Here is a 19,071-nt window from a genome sequence, read left to right on the forward strand (position 1 = left end):
CATATAAATACCCCAATAAATGTGGCAGGTTATCTAGAAAAGGACCTGCAGGGAACCTGTGGTAGAGGGCCTTGGAAGGGCTGCATCTTTGGGGCTGCTGGAAGGCAGAGGACGGAGTGATCCCAAGTTGGACCAGGGTGACTGTGCACAGGGGGCGACACTGGGGGAGCTGGTGATGTTGGGGGGGGTGCGTCTCATGTTTTCCTGTGCGGCACAGTTCAGCTGGGGGCAGTCTGCTGTGTTCATCTGATGTTCCTGGTGGACCGAAGTGCTCACAAGTAAAGGGGGAAAAGCACATTATGCTCAAATGATTCCTCATAGCTCAGTTGCATTAGAACAAACAGGCATTTTCAAAACAAGTGCTATAGCCAAACGGACTGTGTTTGCTAACCTGGCACCAGCGGCAGGAGAATGCTGTCAGAAAGCCTTCCACCCGGCCGCGGAACCCCAAGAAAGTTCCAAAAAATGCTGACACAAGAACTATGGTTGGTAAAAGTTAAAAATGAAACAAGCGTATTCACTGGAGAGATTTCTTTTCTCTGCCTGTCCCTCTTGTAGTATGTCCATTTTGGTGGGGAAGTTTCTGTTTACTAATAAAATAAGTCACAGGTTGAAGGCCAAAAAGATTCAATTTCACTTTTACTACTTCAAGGATCAGCTAAGTACCGAGTACTTGGAATTCATTTGCAGTAGAGAGAAACACAATGGAGAGAGAGGATCCACCTTGAGTCATCAAAGTGCTTTATTTTGTAAAGCCTGGCTCATGACTGGAGTGTATTGTTAGCACTAGGAGATACAAGGCAAACTTCCTCACTCTGTCCAAACAGTTTAGCGACAAATGAATGACAGAGACTGTTACAGACCAAAAAAAAAAAAAAAAAAAAAAAAAAGCATTTTGTAAACTTCTAAAAGCATACACAGACGGGCCACAAAGGAAATGGTTACTCAAATAATGTATGTGTACCTTATCTTTACTTCAGGGTCTCACTTTTGTAGTCTTGGGTCAAAGAAACCACAGTAGGACTTCAGAACACTGAAAGGGACTCCGTGCCAGAATGAATGGTGGGGGTGGGGGGAGGGGGCGCAAACCCCAGGCTCAGCTAATAGGAGGGCATAAAATTCAGATTTGGACGGCCATGTCACAGGGTCGAGAACAGCAGCCACCGGGACTCACAGACCTCGGGGGAAGCCGCTAGTAGAAGGGCGTTGCTGCTGGCTTTCAGAGACCCCGATTTTGCTGTCACCTCATTTTCCCAAGTCAACTCACACGCAGTAGGCACAACTGAAGTCTTGATAAGCCCTGAAGTAAAGTTCCTGGAAGGGGCAGTATGGCAGGGGGTGTTTGCTTAGTTCTAAGTAATCACTGAAAAGTGGCTTTTTTTTTTTTCTTTCCTGAAACTGCCTACAAAAATCATCTCGTGTTTTAAACAAAGAATTTCAAAGGCACAGCTTTAGCACAGTGTATAAGTTGATAACCTACTCTAAGCAAGTCTAATATTTGAGCTTGACGCCTTTCCGAAAATGCCAGAAAGTTGGTAAATACATGATTGATGTTGGAAACTTATAAACTGATTAAAACACAACCAGCACAGTTTAGGGCAATGAACTTACATAACCAGATTTGGGTTAAACATTAAAAAAAAAAAATCTGGTTGATAAATGTACATCTGGAGGAAACAAACAACCCTTTTCCTTTTATTGTATAAGACTGCCTACCATGTACTTTGAATAAAACATTCACCCAAAAACATGACTGCAGGATACATTTTAAAATATGACAAACATTATTTCACCTACACTGTAAAATGACTTTACATGTAAACTTCAGAAATCACATGCTGTACATTAAATTTTTAGATTCAAAAATATCCCTGTTTTCCTAATAATGTAAACAGTAAAATTGAGGGTTTCAGTTAAAGGGATAATTCATAACAAAATACCACTGTTTAATTAATGGTGAAACAAACATCTTAGAATCCACATTTGCCATTGTTAACAGGAAAATTCAGAGTTCTAATGCTTTGCTCACCTTCCCACAGTAGGAGATGTAGATACCATTGCCCAAAACTATGCACTTTTCAGGTAAGCTTTATTTTTATTTTGTAGCATTAATTCCTATATTGCAACATAAGAATGTAACAGTGAAGAAGCTCCAGGCAAGAAAAGAGAAGTAAGCAGTTTTCCTGGACATACTTACTGAGGTGAAAATGTACAGACAAGAGTCACTAGGGGCATCGGCTTCTTGCTGGAGGAGGGGCCTTTGTCCCCGGACCCCGGGAGTCCCGACACTGTGGAGGCCGAACCCTGAGCCCGGGCGTGCTGGCGATGCTCGCGCTCCCCCGGCCAGCGCCAGGGGCTTGGCGGACAACTATAAAGGAGTGTCAGCGTGCGTGGTAGAAATGTAACATTCGCAGTAAGTTTTTTTCTTTTAATCACCATCATTATTATCATCATTATTATTATCTTCATTATTATTATGAATACTGTCACATCTTTCAACTCCAAAAAATAAACTGATCCACAGTTTATCGCGTGACGCCAACATGGTCGGTCTGACATGCATTGCCTTTGCCCCCTCCCCCCGCACGTGCTCACCCATCCGTCCGTCCACCCACAGCTCGAATGGGAGGGTTGTTGCCCAAATGCACTCTGACTGAAGCTGACCGGTTTTCATTAATTAATTAATTAATTAATTTTTAAGATACACGCATACACGCGCGCAGACACACACGCACGCACGCACACGTGTCAGAAATAGCTAGAACGATGCTGGGAAATATCAGGTAGCTGTTAAAGCGAGTAGCCTCCAAATCAGTCATCTTGGCCTGAAGATGTAAACGAGGAGGTGTGCTTCACTGAGTTTGGTTTTCGTTTTTCCTACGCCGAAGCCACCTCTGTCCTTCCCGTGCTCATGTCCGTCCAAGGCCATGTGGGAGGTTACGTCAAGATGTGGCCAATAAAGTCCAAAAAGCGCTTTGAATACTGTTCTGGGTTCACGGTCGAGATCTCTGCACCAGCCTGGGCAGTTTTAAAAGAGAAGAATTATCAAAATAATTACTACTTAGTCTCTATAGCAATTTCTAATTGCAGCTAAACACAAAGCTAATAATTTTCCAATCTCTGCCTCTGTTCTTAAAACATAAAATATCTTGCATATTGTGTCCGAATAATCAAGGTTCTTAGAAATCTGTGTGAAAATGAGGCGAAGAGTCAGTAACAACAGATGCTGTTATCACACTGACTTCAGCAACTTAAAAAAAAAAAATCAAACTAGCCATGTTTGGGATGTGCCTGTCACATGGTGGACTGTGTGGCCTACGCTCAGAAGCCACACGAACAATATTGCCGTTTTTCAGGAGAGCAGAGTGGAGATCCCTTGAGAGTGATGCCAACAGCAACATTTGGCTGAAGGGAACCGACAAGGACAGAGGATCAGGTTTCTTTTTCAGGACTCAGGTAAGGGGCGGAGCACTCACAAGAGGGGTGACAGCCACAGCAGCGGGGTCTGGATCAGCCGCCCCCCAGCCAGGTGAGACCTCAGGCTGCTGATGGCACCTCCCCCCGCAGGGGCCGGGCCGGCTCCCTCAGCGCGGGGCACAGGGCTGCCATTGTTCCCCTTCACACAGACCTTCAGCGGGGAGTTCCCGTTCCGGGAGGCAGCCCTGGCGACCAGAGCTGAGGTATGTAGTTACTGGCCAGCTTCCTGAGCCGCAGAGGGCAAGACCAGTTTTATGAAGTCACCACGGGCTATTTTTAGATACCCATACTCCCCGGGGAACCTGTAATTTCCCAGCCTCCTTGGCCACGGGGATCTCCACGGAGGAGCCGAGGCCTTGAAGGCAGAGAAGAGTTCCCAGCAGCAGTTCGACACATTCCTTTGCTAAGAGTAAGGTCTTGCTCCTGCAAACTTGTGCACAGTCCGTGGCGTATTGTGGAGCTGAGCCGGGGTCTCATAGAAAAGACTAGAATGGAGCCATGCTTGCTCCGATCGATTTCGAGTTCCCCAGGGGGGGTGATACTGCAGCACGTGTGGGGAGGGGTGGGCTCAGACGTAGAGCACCTGCTCACCTCGGGTGTCCCCCACTAAACCCCGTCAGCAAGGGGTTAGGACTCTATTAGTTGGGACCCTTAAGCTCCGAAGTGTTTTCTCAAGGTTACAAACTGGGAAGGCTAAAATATGGATTATAGGGCTTCTGACCCAGTTGATCTCTGCAGTAGACCCGTGGTTCTCAGCCAGCGGTGAGCATCAGAATGACTACAGAGCCTTTTCCAGACCTCCCCCAGCCTCCTGCACCAGACTTAGAACCAGAGAAGGGGGACGGTGCCTCAGGCATGCACGTATTTCGCAAACGCTACCCCGAAGGATGCCAGCTGCCAGGTGAGAGCCCCCAGGTACCGAAACAGGCCCTGGACTCCAGCAGTGGGCTGGGTGAGGTCTTCAGCCCTGCTTTGCACACAGCAGGAATACCATACCTAGTTGCTGGTGATGTAACTGAAATGTTTCTTTGGCAAAGAGGATATGGCTGCAGACTGGCTCCCTTGCTGGGAGGACAGCCTGTTTGATTTTAAAATACAGAAAAAGAGCCTTTTTAATCGAGGCTGATGTTCTCGGCTGGCTGTACACACTACAGCACCTCTCCTTCTGTGAACCGGCCAGGGCCCAAGTTCATTGCTATGGGCTGGGGGTCTCTGGCTTTTTTAGTAGTGCCTGGAAAGCCAAAACAATCTCTACAATACGAGCATAATGGATGGTCACAACATGTGAAGTTCAACCAGGGAGGGGGTTTTTGCTGGTAGGGCAGGGGGGATGGGACTACCAGAGAGCAGGGGGCTGGCTAGGTTCTGGGGAGCAGTCCCATTTCTACCACTTTCTAGCACTTGACCCTGAGCAGGCTGCACAACTGGCCATCACGGGCTCGTCACAGGGAATTCAGCAAGTCCCCATATGCACAGAATAGTGATAATTTAGAACAAGCACAATGAAGGTGAAGAATTCATGTTATTAAACTTGGATCTTGTACCCAAAAGATAGAGAAAATACAGTTCACTGTACAAACGGAAGATAATCCCGCAGGTCCTGGAAGCGTCTGAAGCACAGAGTAGTGCGTCAGTCAGAATAGTCTCAACAGGTGAGTTTTGAGGACTCATGTGAAAACACTTAGCTGTCTTCACTTTCATCTTTGAAGCATTTTTCCAACAAAAACCCATTTGTAATACATTCCAGAGATGCACGAGTCTGTGACTATCCTGTGCGTAAAAGGACGAGCCACTGAGTTTTAAGTGACTTGCCCAGGGTGTGGGAGAGCTGGTGTGAGCCTGTTGGTATTCGCTGCCTCTCAGTCTCACACTCTGAACGCGACCCCCCAAACCAACAAGAACCCCCGAGGGACTCTGGCCAGCTTGGCGGCAAGGGGCGGGGCCGGTCCCCGCACGGCAGACAGCAACACGGTGGAGGTACTTACCCCATGCTTAACAGTTTTGGCGGCGTGGGCAGCTTTCTTTTTTGCATCATAATGAGTCAAAATGTCAATAATTGCCATAAAGTACACCTCTTTCCTGGGCGAGTCTGTAAAGGGACGAGAGCAACGATCCTGAGACAAGGGCACCGCCGGAGGGTGAGGAATCCGGGACGGGGACCAAAGGGGTCTGACCACAAAGGCCGGGTACACTGCAGCTCAAACACATTCTGGAAACGACAGCTTACTTTTTACTCCCCTCCTCTGGGTTTAATGGGGTGGGGGGAGAGGCAAAATGGGGAAGTGGGGTTGGGGGATACAGGCTTCCAGTTCCGGAGTGAGTACCAAGGCACAGCACGAGGAATACAGGCAGTGAGAGGCTAACGGTGTTGTGAGGGGACAGACGGCAGCCACCCCTGTGGTGAGCACCGTGTCACGGACAGACTGGTCCCATCCCTATGCCGGATATCCGGAACTAGCCTAACATGGTGTGTCAGCTCTCAAGTACAAAACAAAAACGTGCTAAAAAAATCGTAATTTGAAAAAAAATCCATGTAACTCCAGCATATCCCTGTTAAATAGCTTTTTTTTTTCCTGTCCCCAATTCTCTCTCAATTTAAAAAGTAAAATAAAAAAAAAAAAAAAAAAAAAAAAGTATAACCCTAGAATATCACCGGTAGAGGTCCAAGGACAAGACTGTTTTACTTTTGTTGTTAATCTGCATTTTCCTTAATCATTATGTATTGCCTTGGTGTAAAGAAAAATGCAATTTTAAAAATACAATAGAGGTAATTTTGTTCCTTAATCCTTTTCTACCAGTACGGCTGTAATGTGCTTTGCAGAGACTGCCTCTACCCGCAACCCTGCACGGAGCTTTCCAACAGCATTTGCTCACTTGGTGTCTCGGTCACATTCTGGTAATCCTAGCAATATTTTAAACTTTTTCATTATTACATTTTTATTGTGATGTTTGATCAGTGATTAAAACTCACTGAAAGCTCAGATGATGGCTAGTATATTTTAGCAATAAAGTATTTTTAAAATAAGTGTATGGTTTTTTTCCGGACACAGTGCTATTGCACAAATAGACTCTAGGCTAGAGTAGACACAACCTTTATACACACTGGGAAACCAGCACATTCATTCGACTTGCTTTATTGTGGTCTAGAACCCAGGGTATCTTTGAGGCATGCCTGTTTGTAATTCTGATGGAGTCCAGCATCAGAACTGGATAAAGGCATATATCCAATCAGTCTTCCTGCGTATTTCCACCAGTATAATGCTGTTTTAATTATAAACAATAAGAGAAGTACATTTGACTATATCTAATTTTCTGTGTTGGGAGTTTTGGTGGGCAAAATTTAAAAAAAAATTCTCATGGGGCATATCAGCCAAGTGAGTCTGAGCTGTGTTTAAACAATGATGAACCACTTTTATTACTCAAAAAATAAGAGGCTGGCATTTATCATCTCTCTAAATTGTTTTGATTTTCTCATGCATAAGTAGCTAAAGTAGAAGGTAATATTCCTTCAAATACCCAATCATACCGATTTCGAGGATTAAGACTGCGCTCACGCTGGAGAAGAGAGCCACAGACCCTTTAACGGGGCTGGGGTGGGATGGAGTGACAGAGTGTCCGCTCAGCAGAGGACGGACAACAGCAAACCAGACATTGTCATCCCACACCCTGGGCCAGCAGCGCTCGTGAAAGGGAAAGGGCGGGTAGTGATGAGACCCCCGCTGCCGTTACAGGGTGGCTGAGTGAGGTTCAGAAGGGACCCTATCTGTACCTGGCAGGGGAGGGATTCCCGACGCTCCTTCAGAGCCACGTAAGAGCTAAGAAAACATTTACAAACATTTCTTCTACGTGTCCCCTCCATTTACAGAAGTGTGCACACATGTGTGTTGTGTATATAAACTAGTTGGTGGCTTCGCTCTATTTCCTCAACATCAAAAAATTCAAGGGCCTTTTCACAGTAGGTTTCAAAACCAGAGATTACAGATCCTCTTAACATACTCCCGTCCCTGAATCGATTCCTGGGGCTCTGGGGAGTAAGTCTTGGAGGGCCGCCTGCTTTTAACGGGGGTTACAATTACTGGTAGGAAACAATGCAAAAATCAAACCATTTCATAGATAAAAAGAGTTGGTAATAACTCAGCTTACTTTCATGGCATTTAATTCCATAAACATCAATGTTCGGGTCAAACTCCCCTGGAGCCAAGGGCGGTGAGCTGTTCAGCGTATTTCCAGGACTGTCCGGCGGGGTCCCGACGGGGTGGGCGCCATCGCTCTCCCCCTCCTCCTCCCCCTCATTCTCTTCACACTCCACCTCTTCCTGTTCGGCTCTCTCCACGTCGTGGATTCCCACCAGGAGGCTATAGTCCATGAGCTTTAACTGGGCAAGAAACTGGAGGGGGGGAGGCAACAGGGTCAGTCATGCCTTAAACGAACCCCCCGATCTGAAGCAAAGGGGCGCAGGAAATGCCCGTGGGGGGACACTGGGAGGGAAGGGGCAGCAGAAATGAGGCGAGGGTCTCCCTAAGAGGCAGGCAGCCAGGAGCCTCCATTACGATGCTCTCTCAGTCCCAGGCAGCTTCTCTGGCCAAAAACGTAGCCCCACACTTGAGGCTGGCTCAGCCCCTGGTATTATTTTCCCTGAAACGCGACGCTGGATGCCGAGAGGCGTGCACGGATCACAGGGAGGTTGGATTACCCCAAAGAGCAGAGCGCATGACTGGCAAGGAGGGAAGAGAGCCGTTCTCCCGACAATGAAGACTGGCTGATGGGAAAAACCAGGGACCTCCCAAGTAGCTTCCAGCAGAGTCTCTTGTGAAAGCACTTTGAAATTCAGCACACTGGGCTGAGAGCAGATTATTATGCTGTCTGTCACAAAGAAGTAAAAGCCCAAATGTTCCAATCAGCCAGCAAATGCCCGTGTCAGTGCTCTGGTGACTAACGCGGTCCTTCTGTCCTCAGATTTCCTTATGGCGGGAGCGGGGGGACCGGAGAAGCCGGACGGGGCTCCCTTCCCACGCGGCAGCACCGGCCCAGGAGGCCTCCTCTCCCTCCGTCCCCCGGTCCAGCCGTGGGGAGACTCATGTGGGGCAGGACCTAGCCCCGTCGGGCAGCCTACTCCTGCCTGCCAAGTTCTCGTTTGCCTTTTCAGGTCACGATTTTTCTTCTAAGTGGACGTCCCCGGACTCGTGGTCTGAAGCACACTGTTCTAACCGCTCAAGTCAGACGTGGCCAGGCCTACTGAGGACAGAGCATGGCGGCCCGGCTGCTCGCTAAGACGCCGGCAGCCCCCCAGCCGGCTGGCTCGGCACAGGGTCCAAGACTGCTCTGACCCTGGGCCTGTGGCCCGAGAAGACGACGCATGACCCCAACCCTTGGGGCCTCGGTGCCACCCCGCTCGGTGATGCGGAGCAGCTGGCGGGCCTCTAGCTCAGCTAGAACTTAGGAAATGAACTTCCTTGCGCAAAGGGCAAGCATGTGAAATTATAGGTCTGAAGTTCTGGCTGGAAATGAAATGAGATCAATTTGTGGAGACCCGCAGAGCCACTTCTCGTCCTGAGCCTGTTGGGAAGCGGCCCGTTCTCCGAGCTGGAGAGAAAGCCACACTCCCTTAGGACAAGGAGAGGAGCTGCCCCCGCTGTCCCTGATGCCTTCCGCTCCTCAGAAGCCGCCTCCTGCCTGCTCTCCTCTTGCTCAGCTCCCATCTCCTTGTCTTTGCACCATGAGTCCCCTCGGGCCAGGCTGACTCTTCCTCATTTAAGCTCAGGGGGAAAAAATCACACAACTCTTTGTTTAGATAGGTGAGTGAGGTCGGAGAGACCTAAAACTTAAAAATTGATACATGCAAACCCTTTGGCAAAAAAGAGTCCAAATGGCCAACAGGTACAGAGAGGTTCCACATCACTTGTTATCAGAGAAATGCAGATCAAAAACCCCGATGAACGGTCACCTCACCCCTGTCAGTCAGGACCGCGAGTATCAAAAAGTCGAGAGAACCAGTGTTGGCGAGGATGTGGGGAAATGAGAACCTTGTGCCTTCTTGGTGGGAATGCAAACCGGTGCAGCCGCTGTGGAAAACAGTACGAAAATTCCTCAAGGAATTAAGAACAGAACCTCGGAAAGATCCAGCAACCCCAGTGCTGGGTACAGATCCAAAGGAAACAACATCATTATCTGGGAGAGATCTCTGTACGCCCATGTTCACGGCGGCATCATTCATACCATCCAAGGTAGGGAAACAAGCTCGGTGTCTGTCAGTGGGTGACCGGGCCGAGGAAACGGGATCCGTACGGATACAGTGGGATGGCATCTGGCCTCAAGAAAGAAACTCTGTCATTTGTGACAACATGGATGAACCTGGGGGCATTAGGCTAAGTGAAAGAAGCCAGACAGGGAGAGACAAATATTGTGTGATATCACGTGTGTGTGTGTGTGTGTGTGTGTGTGTGTGTGTGATTTAACTCCTAGAAACTGGAAACATGGCTGCTGAGGGCTGAAGGGGGTGGAAGACATAGGGAGAGTTGGTGAAGGGTAGAAAGCTCCAGCTCTCAGGAGAGTCAAGTCTGAGGATCTAATGTAGAACGTGGTGACCACAGTCGGTAATGCTGTGCCGTATCACTGGCATCTGCTAAGAGAGCAGAACTGAAATGTTCTCACCCAAAGAACAAAGGTCACTATGCGAGGTGATGGCTGTGTTCATAACTTGATGGGGTGACATCAGTCACCACCACATATGCATGAAATATCCTATAATACTGTGGTCAACTATACCTCAATAAAGCTGGGTAAAGAAATAAAGATGTTACTTATTCTAGTAAAAAAAAAGAAAAAAAAGCCAACAACAAATAAAACGGAGTGCTGGTTCTCATGCGTTCGATCAGTTTGCTGAGCCCCAGAGACAGAGGAAGCTCTTGTTCCTCCCACGGGCTTTCCCACACTCCCCTTTTCAAGTCCTCACAGAACAGCTTTCCACCTCCCTCAGCCAGTGGCCAGAGACGGCTCGTCCTGCCGCTGCCGGGAGTCACGGTGCATCTGGCCGGGAGCTCCTCTGTGTGGGCAGCCTTCCCCCTCTTGAGGCAGTAATAATACTCTAAAGTTGTGGCACTGTATTCATAAAGCTTGAATCTTTTCCCCACGCGGAGCCAGCCTCCCAGCCACGCAGCTGGACCTCGGGTACCTGGTCTGCTCCCCACAAGCGTGTGGAGGTGGAAGAGAGCCAGGCCCGGCGGGGTAGGGAGACAGCGGGCCTAGCCTGAGACAGACGTTCCGATCCCCGTGCAAGACAGCAAACAGGCTTGGAAAGATGAAAAGAGCTTGCCCGCGGAATCAAAGCTAAAGCAGAGTGAATTCAGGATCCTACGTTCGAAGCTCCTGTTCTTTATACTGCATTAGGCTGCTTCTGGAAACCACATTAAGGCAGCTTTTCCCAAGTCCTGTTCTTTGCAACACTAGTTGGGGAAAAAAATGAGTCAATCAAATCCAACGGTTTCTGAGGAGGAGGGCCTCCCAAAGTTACTACGGGCTGTGAGTCTCTGCACCAGCAGCAGGCCCCACACTGATTTCCACATGAAGCCTGCTCTTCTCACCCCTTCAGAACGCCCCTGGGCCTACTGATTTGGGAACAAGACATTCGGGAAACACTGCATCAGAAATCCCCAGTGATACCCTCTGCCCCCCAGCAGATAGGACAGGCAGGTTGTTCACTGGTGGCCGTGGGTCCCAGACAGCTGTGCCTGGGGCTGAGCTCAGCCTCTGAGCTCCTAGAGAACAGGGTCAGGGCCTCTTCTGCCCCCCACATGGCCCTCTCCCACACCTAGCACAGCACCTGCCCTGACCCCTCTCTCTAGAGTCTATCTGGCCTGCCCCCTCTGCCCACCCCGACACCCTCTAGAGGTCTGGGCAGACACAGCTGCAGACACTGATTACCAGGTGACAGCATCTCTCTGCAGGGTGGGTGGGGGCTTGGCCAGGCCAGGGCCTGCTCCCCTAGACCTGTGGCCAGGCAAAGGTCCTGTTTCTCCATCCCTGCTCTTTCCAGGCCCTTGGAAGCTCCCTGGGAAGTGGTAAAGATTGAAGCTGTGCAAACTGACCCCCAGTCCTCTGGGAAGGGAAGATCTTTTCCAAATGTAAGTTTGATCTTGCCTAGCCCCTGCTAAGGCCTTCATGGTATCCCATGTCCTGCCGGGCAGAAGCAAACTCTAACATGGCCCAGTGGGCCAGGATAGTTTGGTTCTATTACCTCCTGGGCCACCGTGAACTCTGTTCCGGCCTACCTTCTGGCCCTCTTACCACACCCAGTTACCTGCCACCTGACTTCAGATCTCAGCTGCAGAGACACTTGCTTATGGGAAGCCTTTCCTGGTTCCTGCCTAGGCCACATCCCAAAGCGCAGGCATGTGAATGGGTAAGTGCACTTTTCCTTAATGATGCTTGGCTCAGCTGCTCATTTATCTAGTTAGATTATATGAGTCGACTTCTCTCTTCCCCAAACGTGGCAGCTCCATGAGGGTAGGAACTCTGGCTGTTTCTGCCCTCACCGTGTTCCTGTCTGCCAGGAACTGATGGTCAGTCTTGATATTTACTGAACAAATGAATGAGATGTCTGCTGCTTACCTCACCTGAATCTCCCTAACCCCGTTCTCAAAGGAATAATCACCCCAGCCAGGTAAAAACATAGTACAAAGCAACACAAAAACCTTGGCCCAAGACGTAAGAGGCAGCAGCCACCGGGAGTAGAATGAGACCATTTATCATGTGTTCTGTCTACTGACAGAACAAGTATCCCCGTAACACGGGAGGAGTCCACTGTTCCACCTTCATATGGCTGGCTTTCAAGAACTCAAGTGGGGGGTTGGCCTGGATGGCTTAGTTGGTTCAAGCTTCTGCCTTTGGCTCAGGTCATGATCCTAGGGTCCTGGGATCGAGCCCCGCATCGGGCCCTCTGCTCAGCAGGGAGCCTGCTTCCTCCTCTCTCTCTCTTTGCCCACCTCTCTGCCTACTTGTGATCTCTGTCAAATAAATAAATAAAATTAAAAAAAAACAAAACAAAACAACTTAAGTGGGCTTTATTACAAAAGGAAGAGGGCTGCCTGTAATGAACTTGCAAAGGTCAGCCCGGCAGGAATGACAGGGCTGGCCCGTCTCCTCAGTTTGGGGAAGGTCTCCAGCTCCAGTGTCCCTCTCACAATGCCAGGCCCCTTCCCGGCCTGAGCTCCGCAGTCAGACCATGGCCGGGCTCCTTCCCAGTCAGGAAGCTCTGCATCTAAAACCTCAAGCGAAACCACCGGTGATGTGTCCAATGTGTCTCTAGATGGGAAGCTGCTTTGACACAGCCAAGATCAAGGGCCGCAGCGCCAAGTGGGTATTATGTAAGTGTTCCGATCCAGGACACTGAGAGGGAAATGGGAGACCAAGGATAGCGGAGTGGGGAACAGCAATAGGTTTTGCTGATAAGGCTGACCCCTTTATTCTTTAATTAAAGTACCAGGAAATCTTCAAAATAAAAAGAGTCTAAATTTGGGACTCAGACGGGAGATTAAATCTCTCGCTTACTAGCTCTGTGCCTTGACAATGAGTTCACCTCTCTTGAGTCTCAGTTATAACTATAAAATGGGATATTACCACTAATGTCGGGGGAGGGTGGAGAGGACACAGAGAGAGAGCGTAGCTCAGGCAATGAAAACAGTGCCTCGCAGGTGACCATGGAGGCTGTGACACGATCGCGCGGGTTGTTCTTACGGTAGAAGGACTTTTTTCATCAAATAAGCACCTTAAACACGGAGACGGGTTCAGTGAGGTGGGCCAAGAGGAGAAACTGTGGAAAAGCCCAGAGATTCACTAGTTCTTATCTTCACAAACAATTTTGAATCTCTTCTGAAGTAGAAGGGAATGAAATGTGGCAATAAACCCGAGATTCTTATTAGAGAAAATTCTTGCTGGGTATCACCGTGGCCTGTAAGACTCCACGTTGAGGGGAAGGAAAGGAGGGAAGGGGTTAAGGGCTACACTGCTGGGGCTGGCCTCCAGCTGACATTAAGGAACTTAATACATACTTGCTCTGTTTTCTGCTCATCGTATTAAGCTTCTGACTCAAATTTATTCATTTTTTTTTAAGTACATAAGATTACAAAGCATGACGATTTTTAAATCGTTATAATCTTTAGGTCCCTCGCCTTTCCTACTTTCCAACTTTTAATAATTATCTGCCAGAACTTTGGTCGGCTTCCTTTTTTCCCTGAGAATATCCCACCTAATCTGATTCCTTCATAATTAATTCCTCTTTATGCCAAATCTTTGAGCTAGAATCTTCAAGACCTTTCATGAGCTCTGTCACAAACCCTTCTGGAAAACTATGTGGTAAGAGAGCCATTAATAAACTCTCCTTCACAACATTTAAATTCACTTTAGTTGCTAACTTTATTAACACATTTGTTCTACCGAATTACCACCTCCTAACACATCTCAACGCAGATTAAAATTCCAACCAGCCCTAACTCACAGTCATCACTTATCACTTGTTAAAAGTTACAATGATCCTCCTTTGGGGCGTTCATCGGGAAACAAAGTCTCAACTGTGTTCTCACAAACATTTTTAATTCGCGCCTCATAGCAGAGCAGTTCGGGAGTGCGGCCTCTGACAGCCTCCGGCCCCAGACTGAATTTAGTACCTGTGTGTCTTTGAGCAAGTTACACAGAGTCTCGGGGCTCATCCAGTTTTCTCATCCATAGACTGGGGCAATGTCAGCACTCATCCTCAGGGGTAGTTAGGAATGAGAGAGACAATGCCTGGGAAGGGCTCTAGGCTGTACCAGTGGCTCCGTCAATGTCGGCGGCCCACTATCCCTGTCCCCAGCCTCCCACCCATTTCCAAGGTTGTGGGCCCACAAACATGACAGCTGAGATGCCCTGTGGTCAGGGCTCCCCAACACCACTGGGCTCCCAGCGTGAGCCAGTGAGAGGAGATGGGTGCCAGCTTTCCACCATCCAGCATCATGATGGGAGCTGACGTTAGCAGGCCAGAAGGCCAAAGCCATTTTCATTCTCCATATAGCACGGTCTTTTGGAGAAAAGGGCTCCCTCATACATAGTTATGTGCAAAGCTCTCTGAATTAACATATTTTCAAGGTATATGAACAGAGCAGGATTTCAGCTGCAGAAAAAAAAAAAAGCTAGATTCTCACGACAATTCTTTTCTTTTTGCTACAAAACCAGATTGTTGCTTGAGCTATATGTAATAAACTCATCTTCTACCTTAAGCATTAAGTAAAAAACAAAGAGTCATCCCCACCCCCAACCTGCACCAAAACACTGGACTCAAACGAACAGGCCAGTCAGCTACATTAGAAAGCACAGTGTTAATGAAAAAACAAAACTAGATGAAATTCTAGTCTCATTTATCAAGATCAGATGTCAAGCCACTTCACCATAATTACCTGCTTAAAAATTTAATGATGCTTCTGCATGAATTTCAAAACTAAAGATACTTGTATCAGCCATTGAGAATTTTTTTTTTTTAATGAAAGAATGCTTTATGCCCTGCTCCTATTTCAACAAAACAGCTAAGTGCGAGAGCCCTGCATGGGATTAAACTATCCAAATCCTCTAATCAACGACATTATTAGAGACAACAAAAGGGCTAAGAGGATCCTTATGTAATTCAGCTGTAAACTGGAACCGCTTCAGTTACATTGTATTGGAGTCTGAGCTCAGTGATATGCAGCCAAGAGAAAAAAGGATGAAAACAAAAATTTATTTTTTTTGGCAGAGCAGACATAACCCTAAAAGATATTTACCATAATTGCTCAAATGGTATTATTCTCAAGATCAAAGAATTGCTGATTGAGGAATAAAAACCCGAAAGTAAGCATGTCTACCTAGAGTACCTAGTTACCAGTTAGATGAAGTTGACACCGAAATATGGGAAATGTCTAACCGATGTTTAACTAATATATACGGTAACAATAATCACTGGCAACATGGGGGAAAAAATGCTTGTTACTGAAAGACTGGAGGAAAAAAATGTTACATGATAAAAGCAAACACTTTTTTCTACTTTTCTTTTCAAGTAGACATTGCATCCTTCACAAATAAACACTACTTAGGTTCTACTGGAAATACATATATACCAGCTAGGTTGAAAAAAAAGTAAACATTTTTTAATGAAAATAACCCACGATATAAAAATAATTATGAACTCACTGACTCAGTCTGGGTGTCTTACAATGAAAGGGACTTCAGAACAGGGAAAAATGCAATTGTAAAACTGCTCTGCCCTCACGGGGGATACAGTCGAGTGTAAAACACTCAATCGTTGGCCCGAGCCATTTTAATTATTTTTATTTAATGACACAAAGAAGAAAACTTTCCACTAAAGCCTCTAAGTAGAAGAGCTATACTGGTATGGCGGGGGCAGTATTTCAAAGTAAAAAAATAAAAATAAAAAAAAAGTATACCACACCCACACATACATACATATGAAGGAAGTAACAGCTTCCTTCCTATGTATGAAGTAACAGTAACAGCAAAACTGTGTTCATTAACTGTCTACATTAAAATTCTCGTAGCACGCTCTTGTTAACCTAATGGATCTCAAGAAAATCTCCCCCCCCGCCCCGAATTAATTTCTAAAGGAATCATAAAAGGAAGTCCCACAAGAGAGCTATGATGCCTTTAAAATCAACAAAAGGATAGGGAAGAGTATATTTTTAATTCTTAAACAACAACACAGTTAAGAAAACCTCCCTCACGAGAGATGAAAAGCCCATGTTCACACAGTATTTTGTGTGTCACAACCATCCCCCGTGCCGCTAGTGTCGCGAACAGCCTCGGCGCTGTCCCCACCACGTGTGAGGCCTGGTGGGCCTAATGACATCACTTCCACAGAAGCTGGTGGAAATGTTAAAGCACCAGGGGACCGGGGCTGTGTTTACTAACACCGAGATGTGGTTTAGATGAAGAAAACCCCAAATTCAAACAGTTACTAAGCATTTGTTTTTAAAACGCTTTACCGTGTGACAGAAGGTCATCGCTCAGCGTCACCCTCCCTCTGGTTGCTGTGGGCAGTCCGTGTGAGCAGGCTGGGACCACACAGGCTCCCCGCCGACCAAGACGGTGGCAACCCGAGGGTGGGGACGCCCCGCAGATGACATCCCGAGTCCATCGTCTAGAGGAAGCAGCTGCCGAAGCAGGACACTCTTTCCTAAACCAGATCACCCAGGAGAGGCACCTATTTGGATGGGATTTTCACAATGAACAATATGAATTTTGGCCTCGCCTGCAGATGTAAATGGACGGCTGAAGAAGCTTCTGAGACTCGAGAGTGGTGACATTTCTATAGCGGGGCTGTCCTTCACGTCGATGGTTTCTTACCTCGACATCCTTTTTCAGTTTTTCCAGGAACACCTTTTTGTTGTTGTCATCGATATAAATCTTTTGGCCCTCATTAATGAAATCATTATCCTTTAAAGTCGGTAGTTCTTTGGCCTAAAACAAACGACAAAGGGAATGAAATAAGTTTGAATAAAAGCGAAGAAATACATGCCTTCCAACCCCAGAGGTGAAGTTTCCACGCCTGGATATGGAGTGTGCCTCCCTCCCGGCGGGCTTCTCACCCGAGGCAACAAAACGTGAGGTGACTTGAGTACCGCAAGGGGGCACCAGTGAGCTACGACCACTGGAAGCAGTCCCACTAGGAAGGGAGGGTTGTACACACTCCATATTAGGAAGTTTTGCAATAGATCTCATGGCATAAAAACCCGACGGCTTTCTTAGATCCACTGTCTTACAAGAAGTCTTCTAAGTATAGAATTTGTATTCTTGGAATTCTTTGTCAGGAACCTTCAATTTTCTTACTGGTACAACCCAACTCCACGCCCCTGACACTTTTTGGGTAGCCTTTGCTGGCTTCATGTTACAAATAACAGGTTATCTTGTCTCAGAAAAGCACCATCCATAATCATATCTAATTTCTCAGTCAGGGACAATATGCACCCAGACACTGGTCATCTGCCCCTTCTAAGCCTTCCTGGTCACCACCCCACCAAGAAGAAAATGTGGACAATGCCAAAGGACAATGTCTTCTTCTAACACAAAACATATTAAGATGAGCAGTTCTATCCTTTACAAATAAACCAGGGGCGAGCTGGCAACTACACTGTCCTTACAATGACCGTCACAACACAAAGTCATGGGTGACCATCGAAACATGGGTCACAAGCAGTAAAAACCTTTAGCTTATGCTCTAGGATAATATGGGCATATGATCTTAAAATAGTGTGGCTTATTCTATTTCATTTCGTGCAGCCTGCATTCTGGGAGAGTTCAAGACCAGTCAAAGCCCCTCCCCCCTCCTGTCAGCTAATCATAGCTTCTTTCTTCCAGCCGAAAGGAATCCAACAGAAGACACTTAGTATACCAATGAATGTCTCAATAGCTTTCTCCTAAGTGTGAGCTAAATGAAAGAAAAAAAAAATAATCCAAGGAAACAACATATTCTCCTTCCTGCTCCCCACATGACCCCCCTCGTTGTTCAGAGCAGTAACAGCTATTGGTTCTATTGCATAGATCTACTGAACCATCTTTCAAATGCCTGAACCGCTCACTTTTTCTTCTCTGTAAACTATTCACATCAGTCCGTATGCACACATATATGCATATACATTACGGGATTCCAAATTTGTAGCTGCCACTCATTTTAACTTTGCAAAAATTTGAAGTCTTGCAATTTTTTAAAAAAGATTTGAGTGAGAGAGAGTATACACGAATGGGTGGAGGGGCGGAAGGAGAGGGACAAGCAGCCTCCCCTCTGAGCAGGGAGTCGCCATGGGGGCTCGATCCTAGAACCCTGGAATTGTGATCTTAGCTGAAGGCAGACACTTTTAAAAAAGTTACCCAGGCACCTCAAACGTTTTGCAATTTTTAATTTGATAAAACTACTGCCAAAATAACAATCTTTACAAAGCAGGTCTATCAAGGATCAGAAATCCAAAGGTTTGGTTCAATTAGCAGTTACTGAATGACCGTTACGTACAGGAATGCAAAAATGAGTAAGTCAATACTTTTCTTTTCTTTTCTTTCTTTTTTTTTTTTTTTAAAGATTTTACTTATTTATTTGACAGAGAGAGAAAAATCACCAAGTAGGCAGAGAGGCAGGCAGAGGGGGTGGGGGGAAGCAGGCTCCCCACTGAGCAGAGAGCCCGATGCGGGGCTCGATCCCAGGACCCTGAGATCATGACCTGAGCCAAAGGCAGAGGCTTAACCCACTGAGCCACCCAGGCGCCCCAGTAAGTCAACACTTCTAAAGGGGTCTGTGATCTAGTATGAGAGAAAAACAGAACAAGTAGGTAAAAAAAACAAAGAACAAGGCAGTAAGAGTATGCACAATGGACAGATAAATAACAATCATCCTTGGGGGACACTGATCTACTCTCAAATACTTTCATGCTGAGTCAGAGTTTTGAGGAAATAAAAACACAATGACATTCTTCACAAAAACTATGGAGGGGCCTGCTAGACTGACTCCCTAAATCTGTCATTAATAATTTAAAAATGTCATAAACGGGACATAAAAAACCCAACATGTAAAGACGCAAATTAATGTGA

At 46.9% G+C, this 19,071-nt stretch overlaps 1 protein-coding gene across 1 annotated transcript in view; it reads right to left on the minus strand.

The window, feature by feature from the left end:
- Positions 1–724: 724 nt before the first annotated feature.
- The window catches only part of PIP4K2A (phosphatidylinositol-5-phosphate 4-kinase type 2 alpha), a 171,869-nt gene continuing 153,522 nt past the window's right edge, over positions 725–19,071 (minus strand). Inside the window, exons 7-10 of the mRNA XM_044229441.1 lie at positions 16,840–16,953; positions 7,621–7,864; positions 5,463–5,566; positions 725–3,018 (exon numbers count right to left, since the gene is read on the minus strand). Coding sequence (XP_044085376.1) covers positions 2,938–3,018; positions 5,463–5,566; positions 7,621–7,864; positions 16,840–16,953 — 543 coding nt within the window. The 3' untranslated portion in view covers positions 725–2,937. The remainder of the gene's footprint in view (positions 3,019–5,462; positions 5,567–7,620; positions 7,865–16,839; positions 16,954–19,071) is intronic.

The sequence above is a fragment of the Neovison vison genome, chromosome 12 (assembly GCF_020171115.1).
Source record: "Neovison vison isolate M4711 chromosome 12, ASM_NN_V1, whole genome shotgun sequence".
Lineage (NCBI taxonomy): Eukaryota > Metazoa > Chordata > Mammalia > Carnivora > Mustelidae > Neogale > Neogale vison.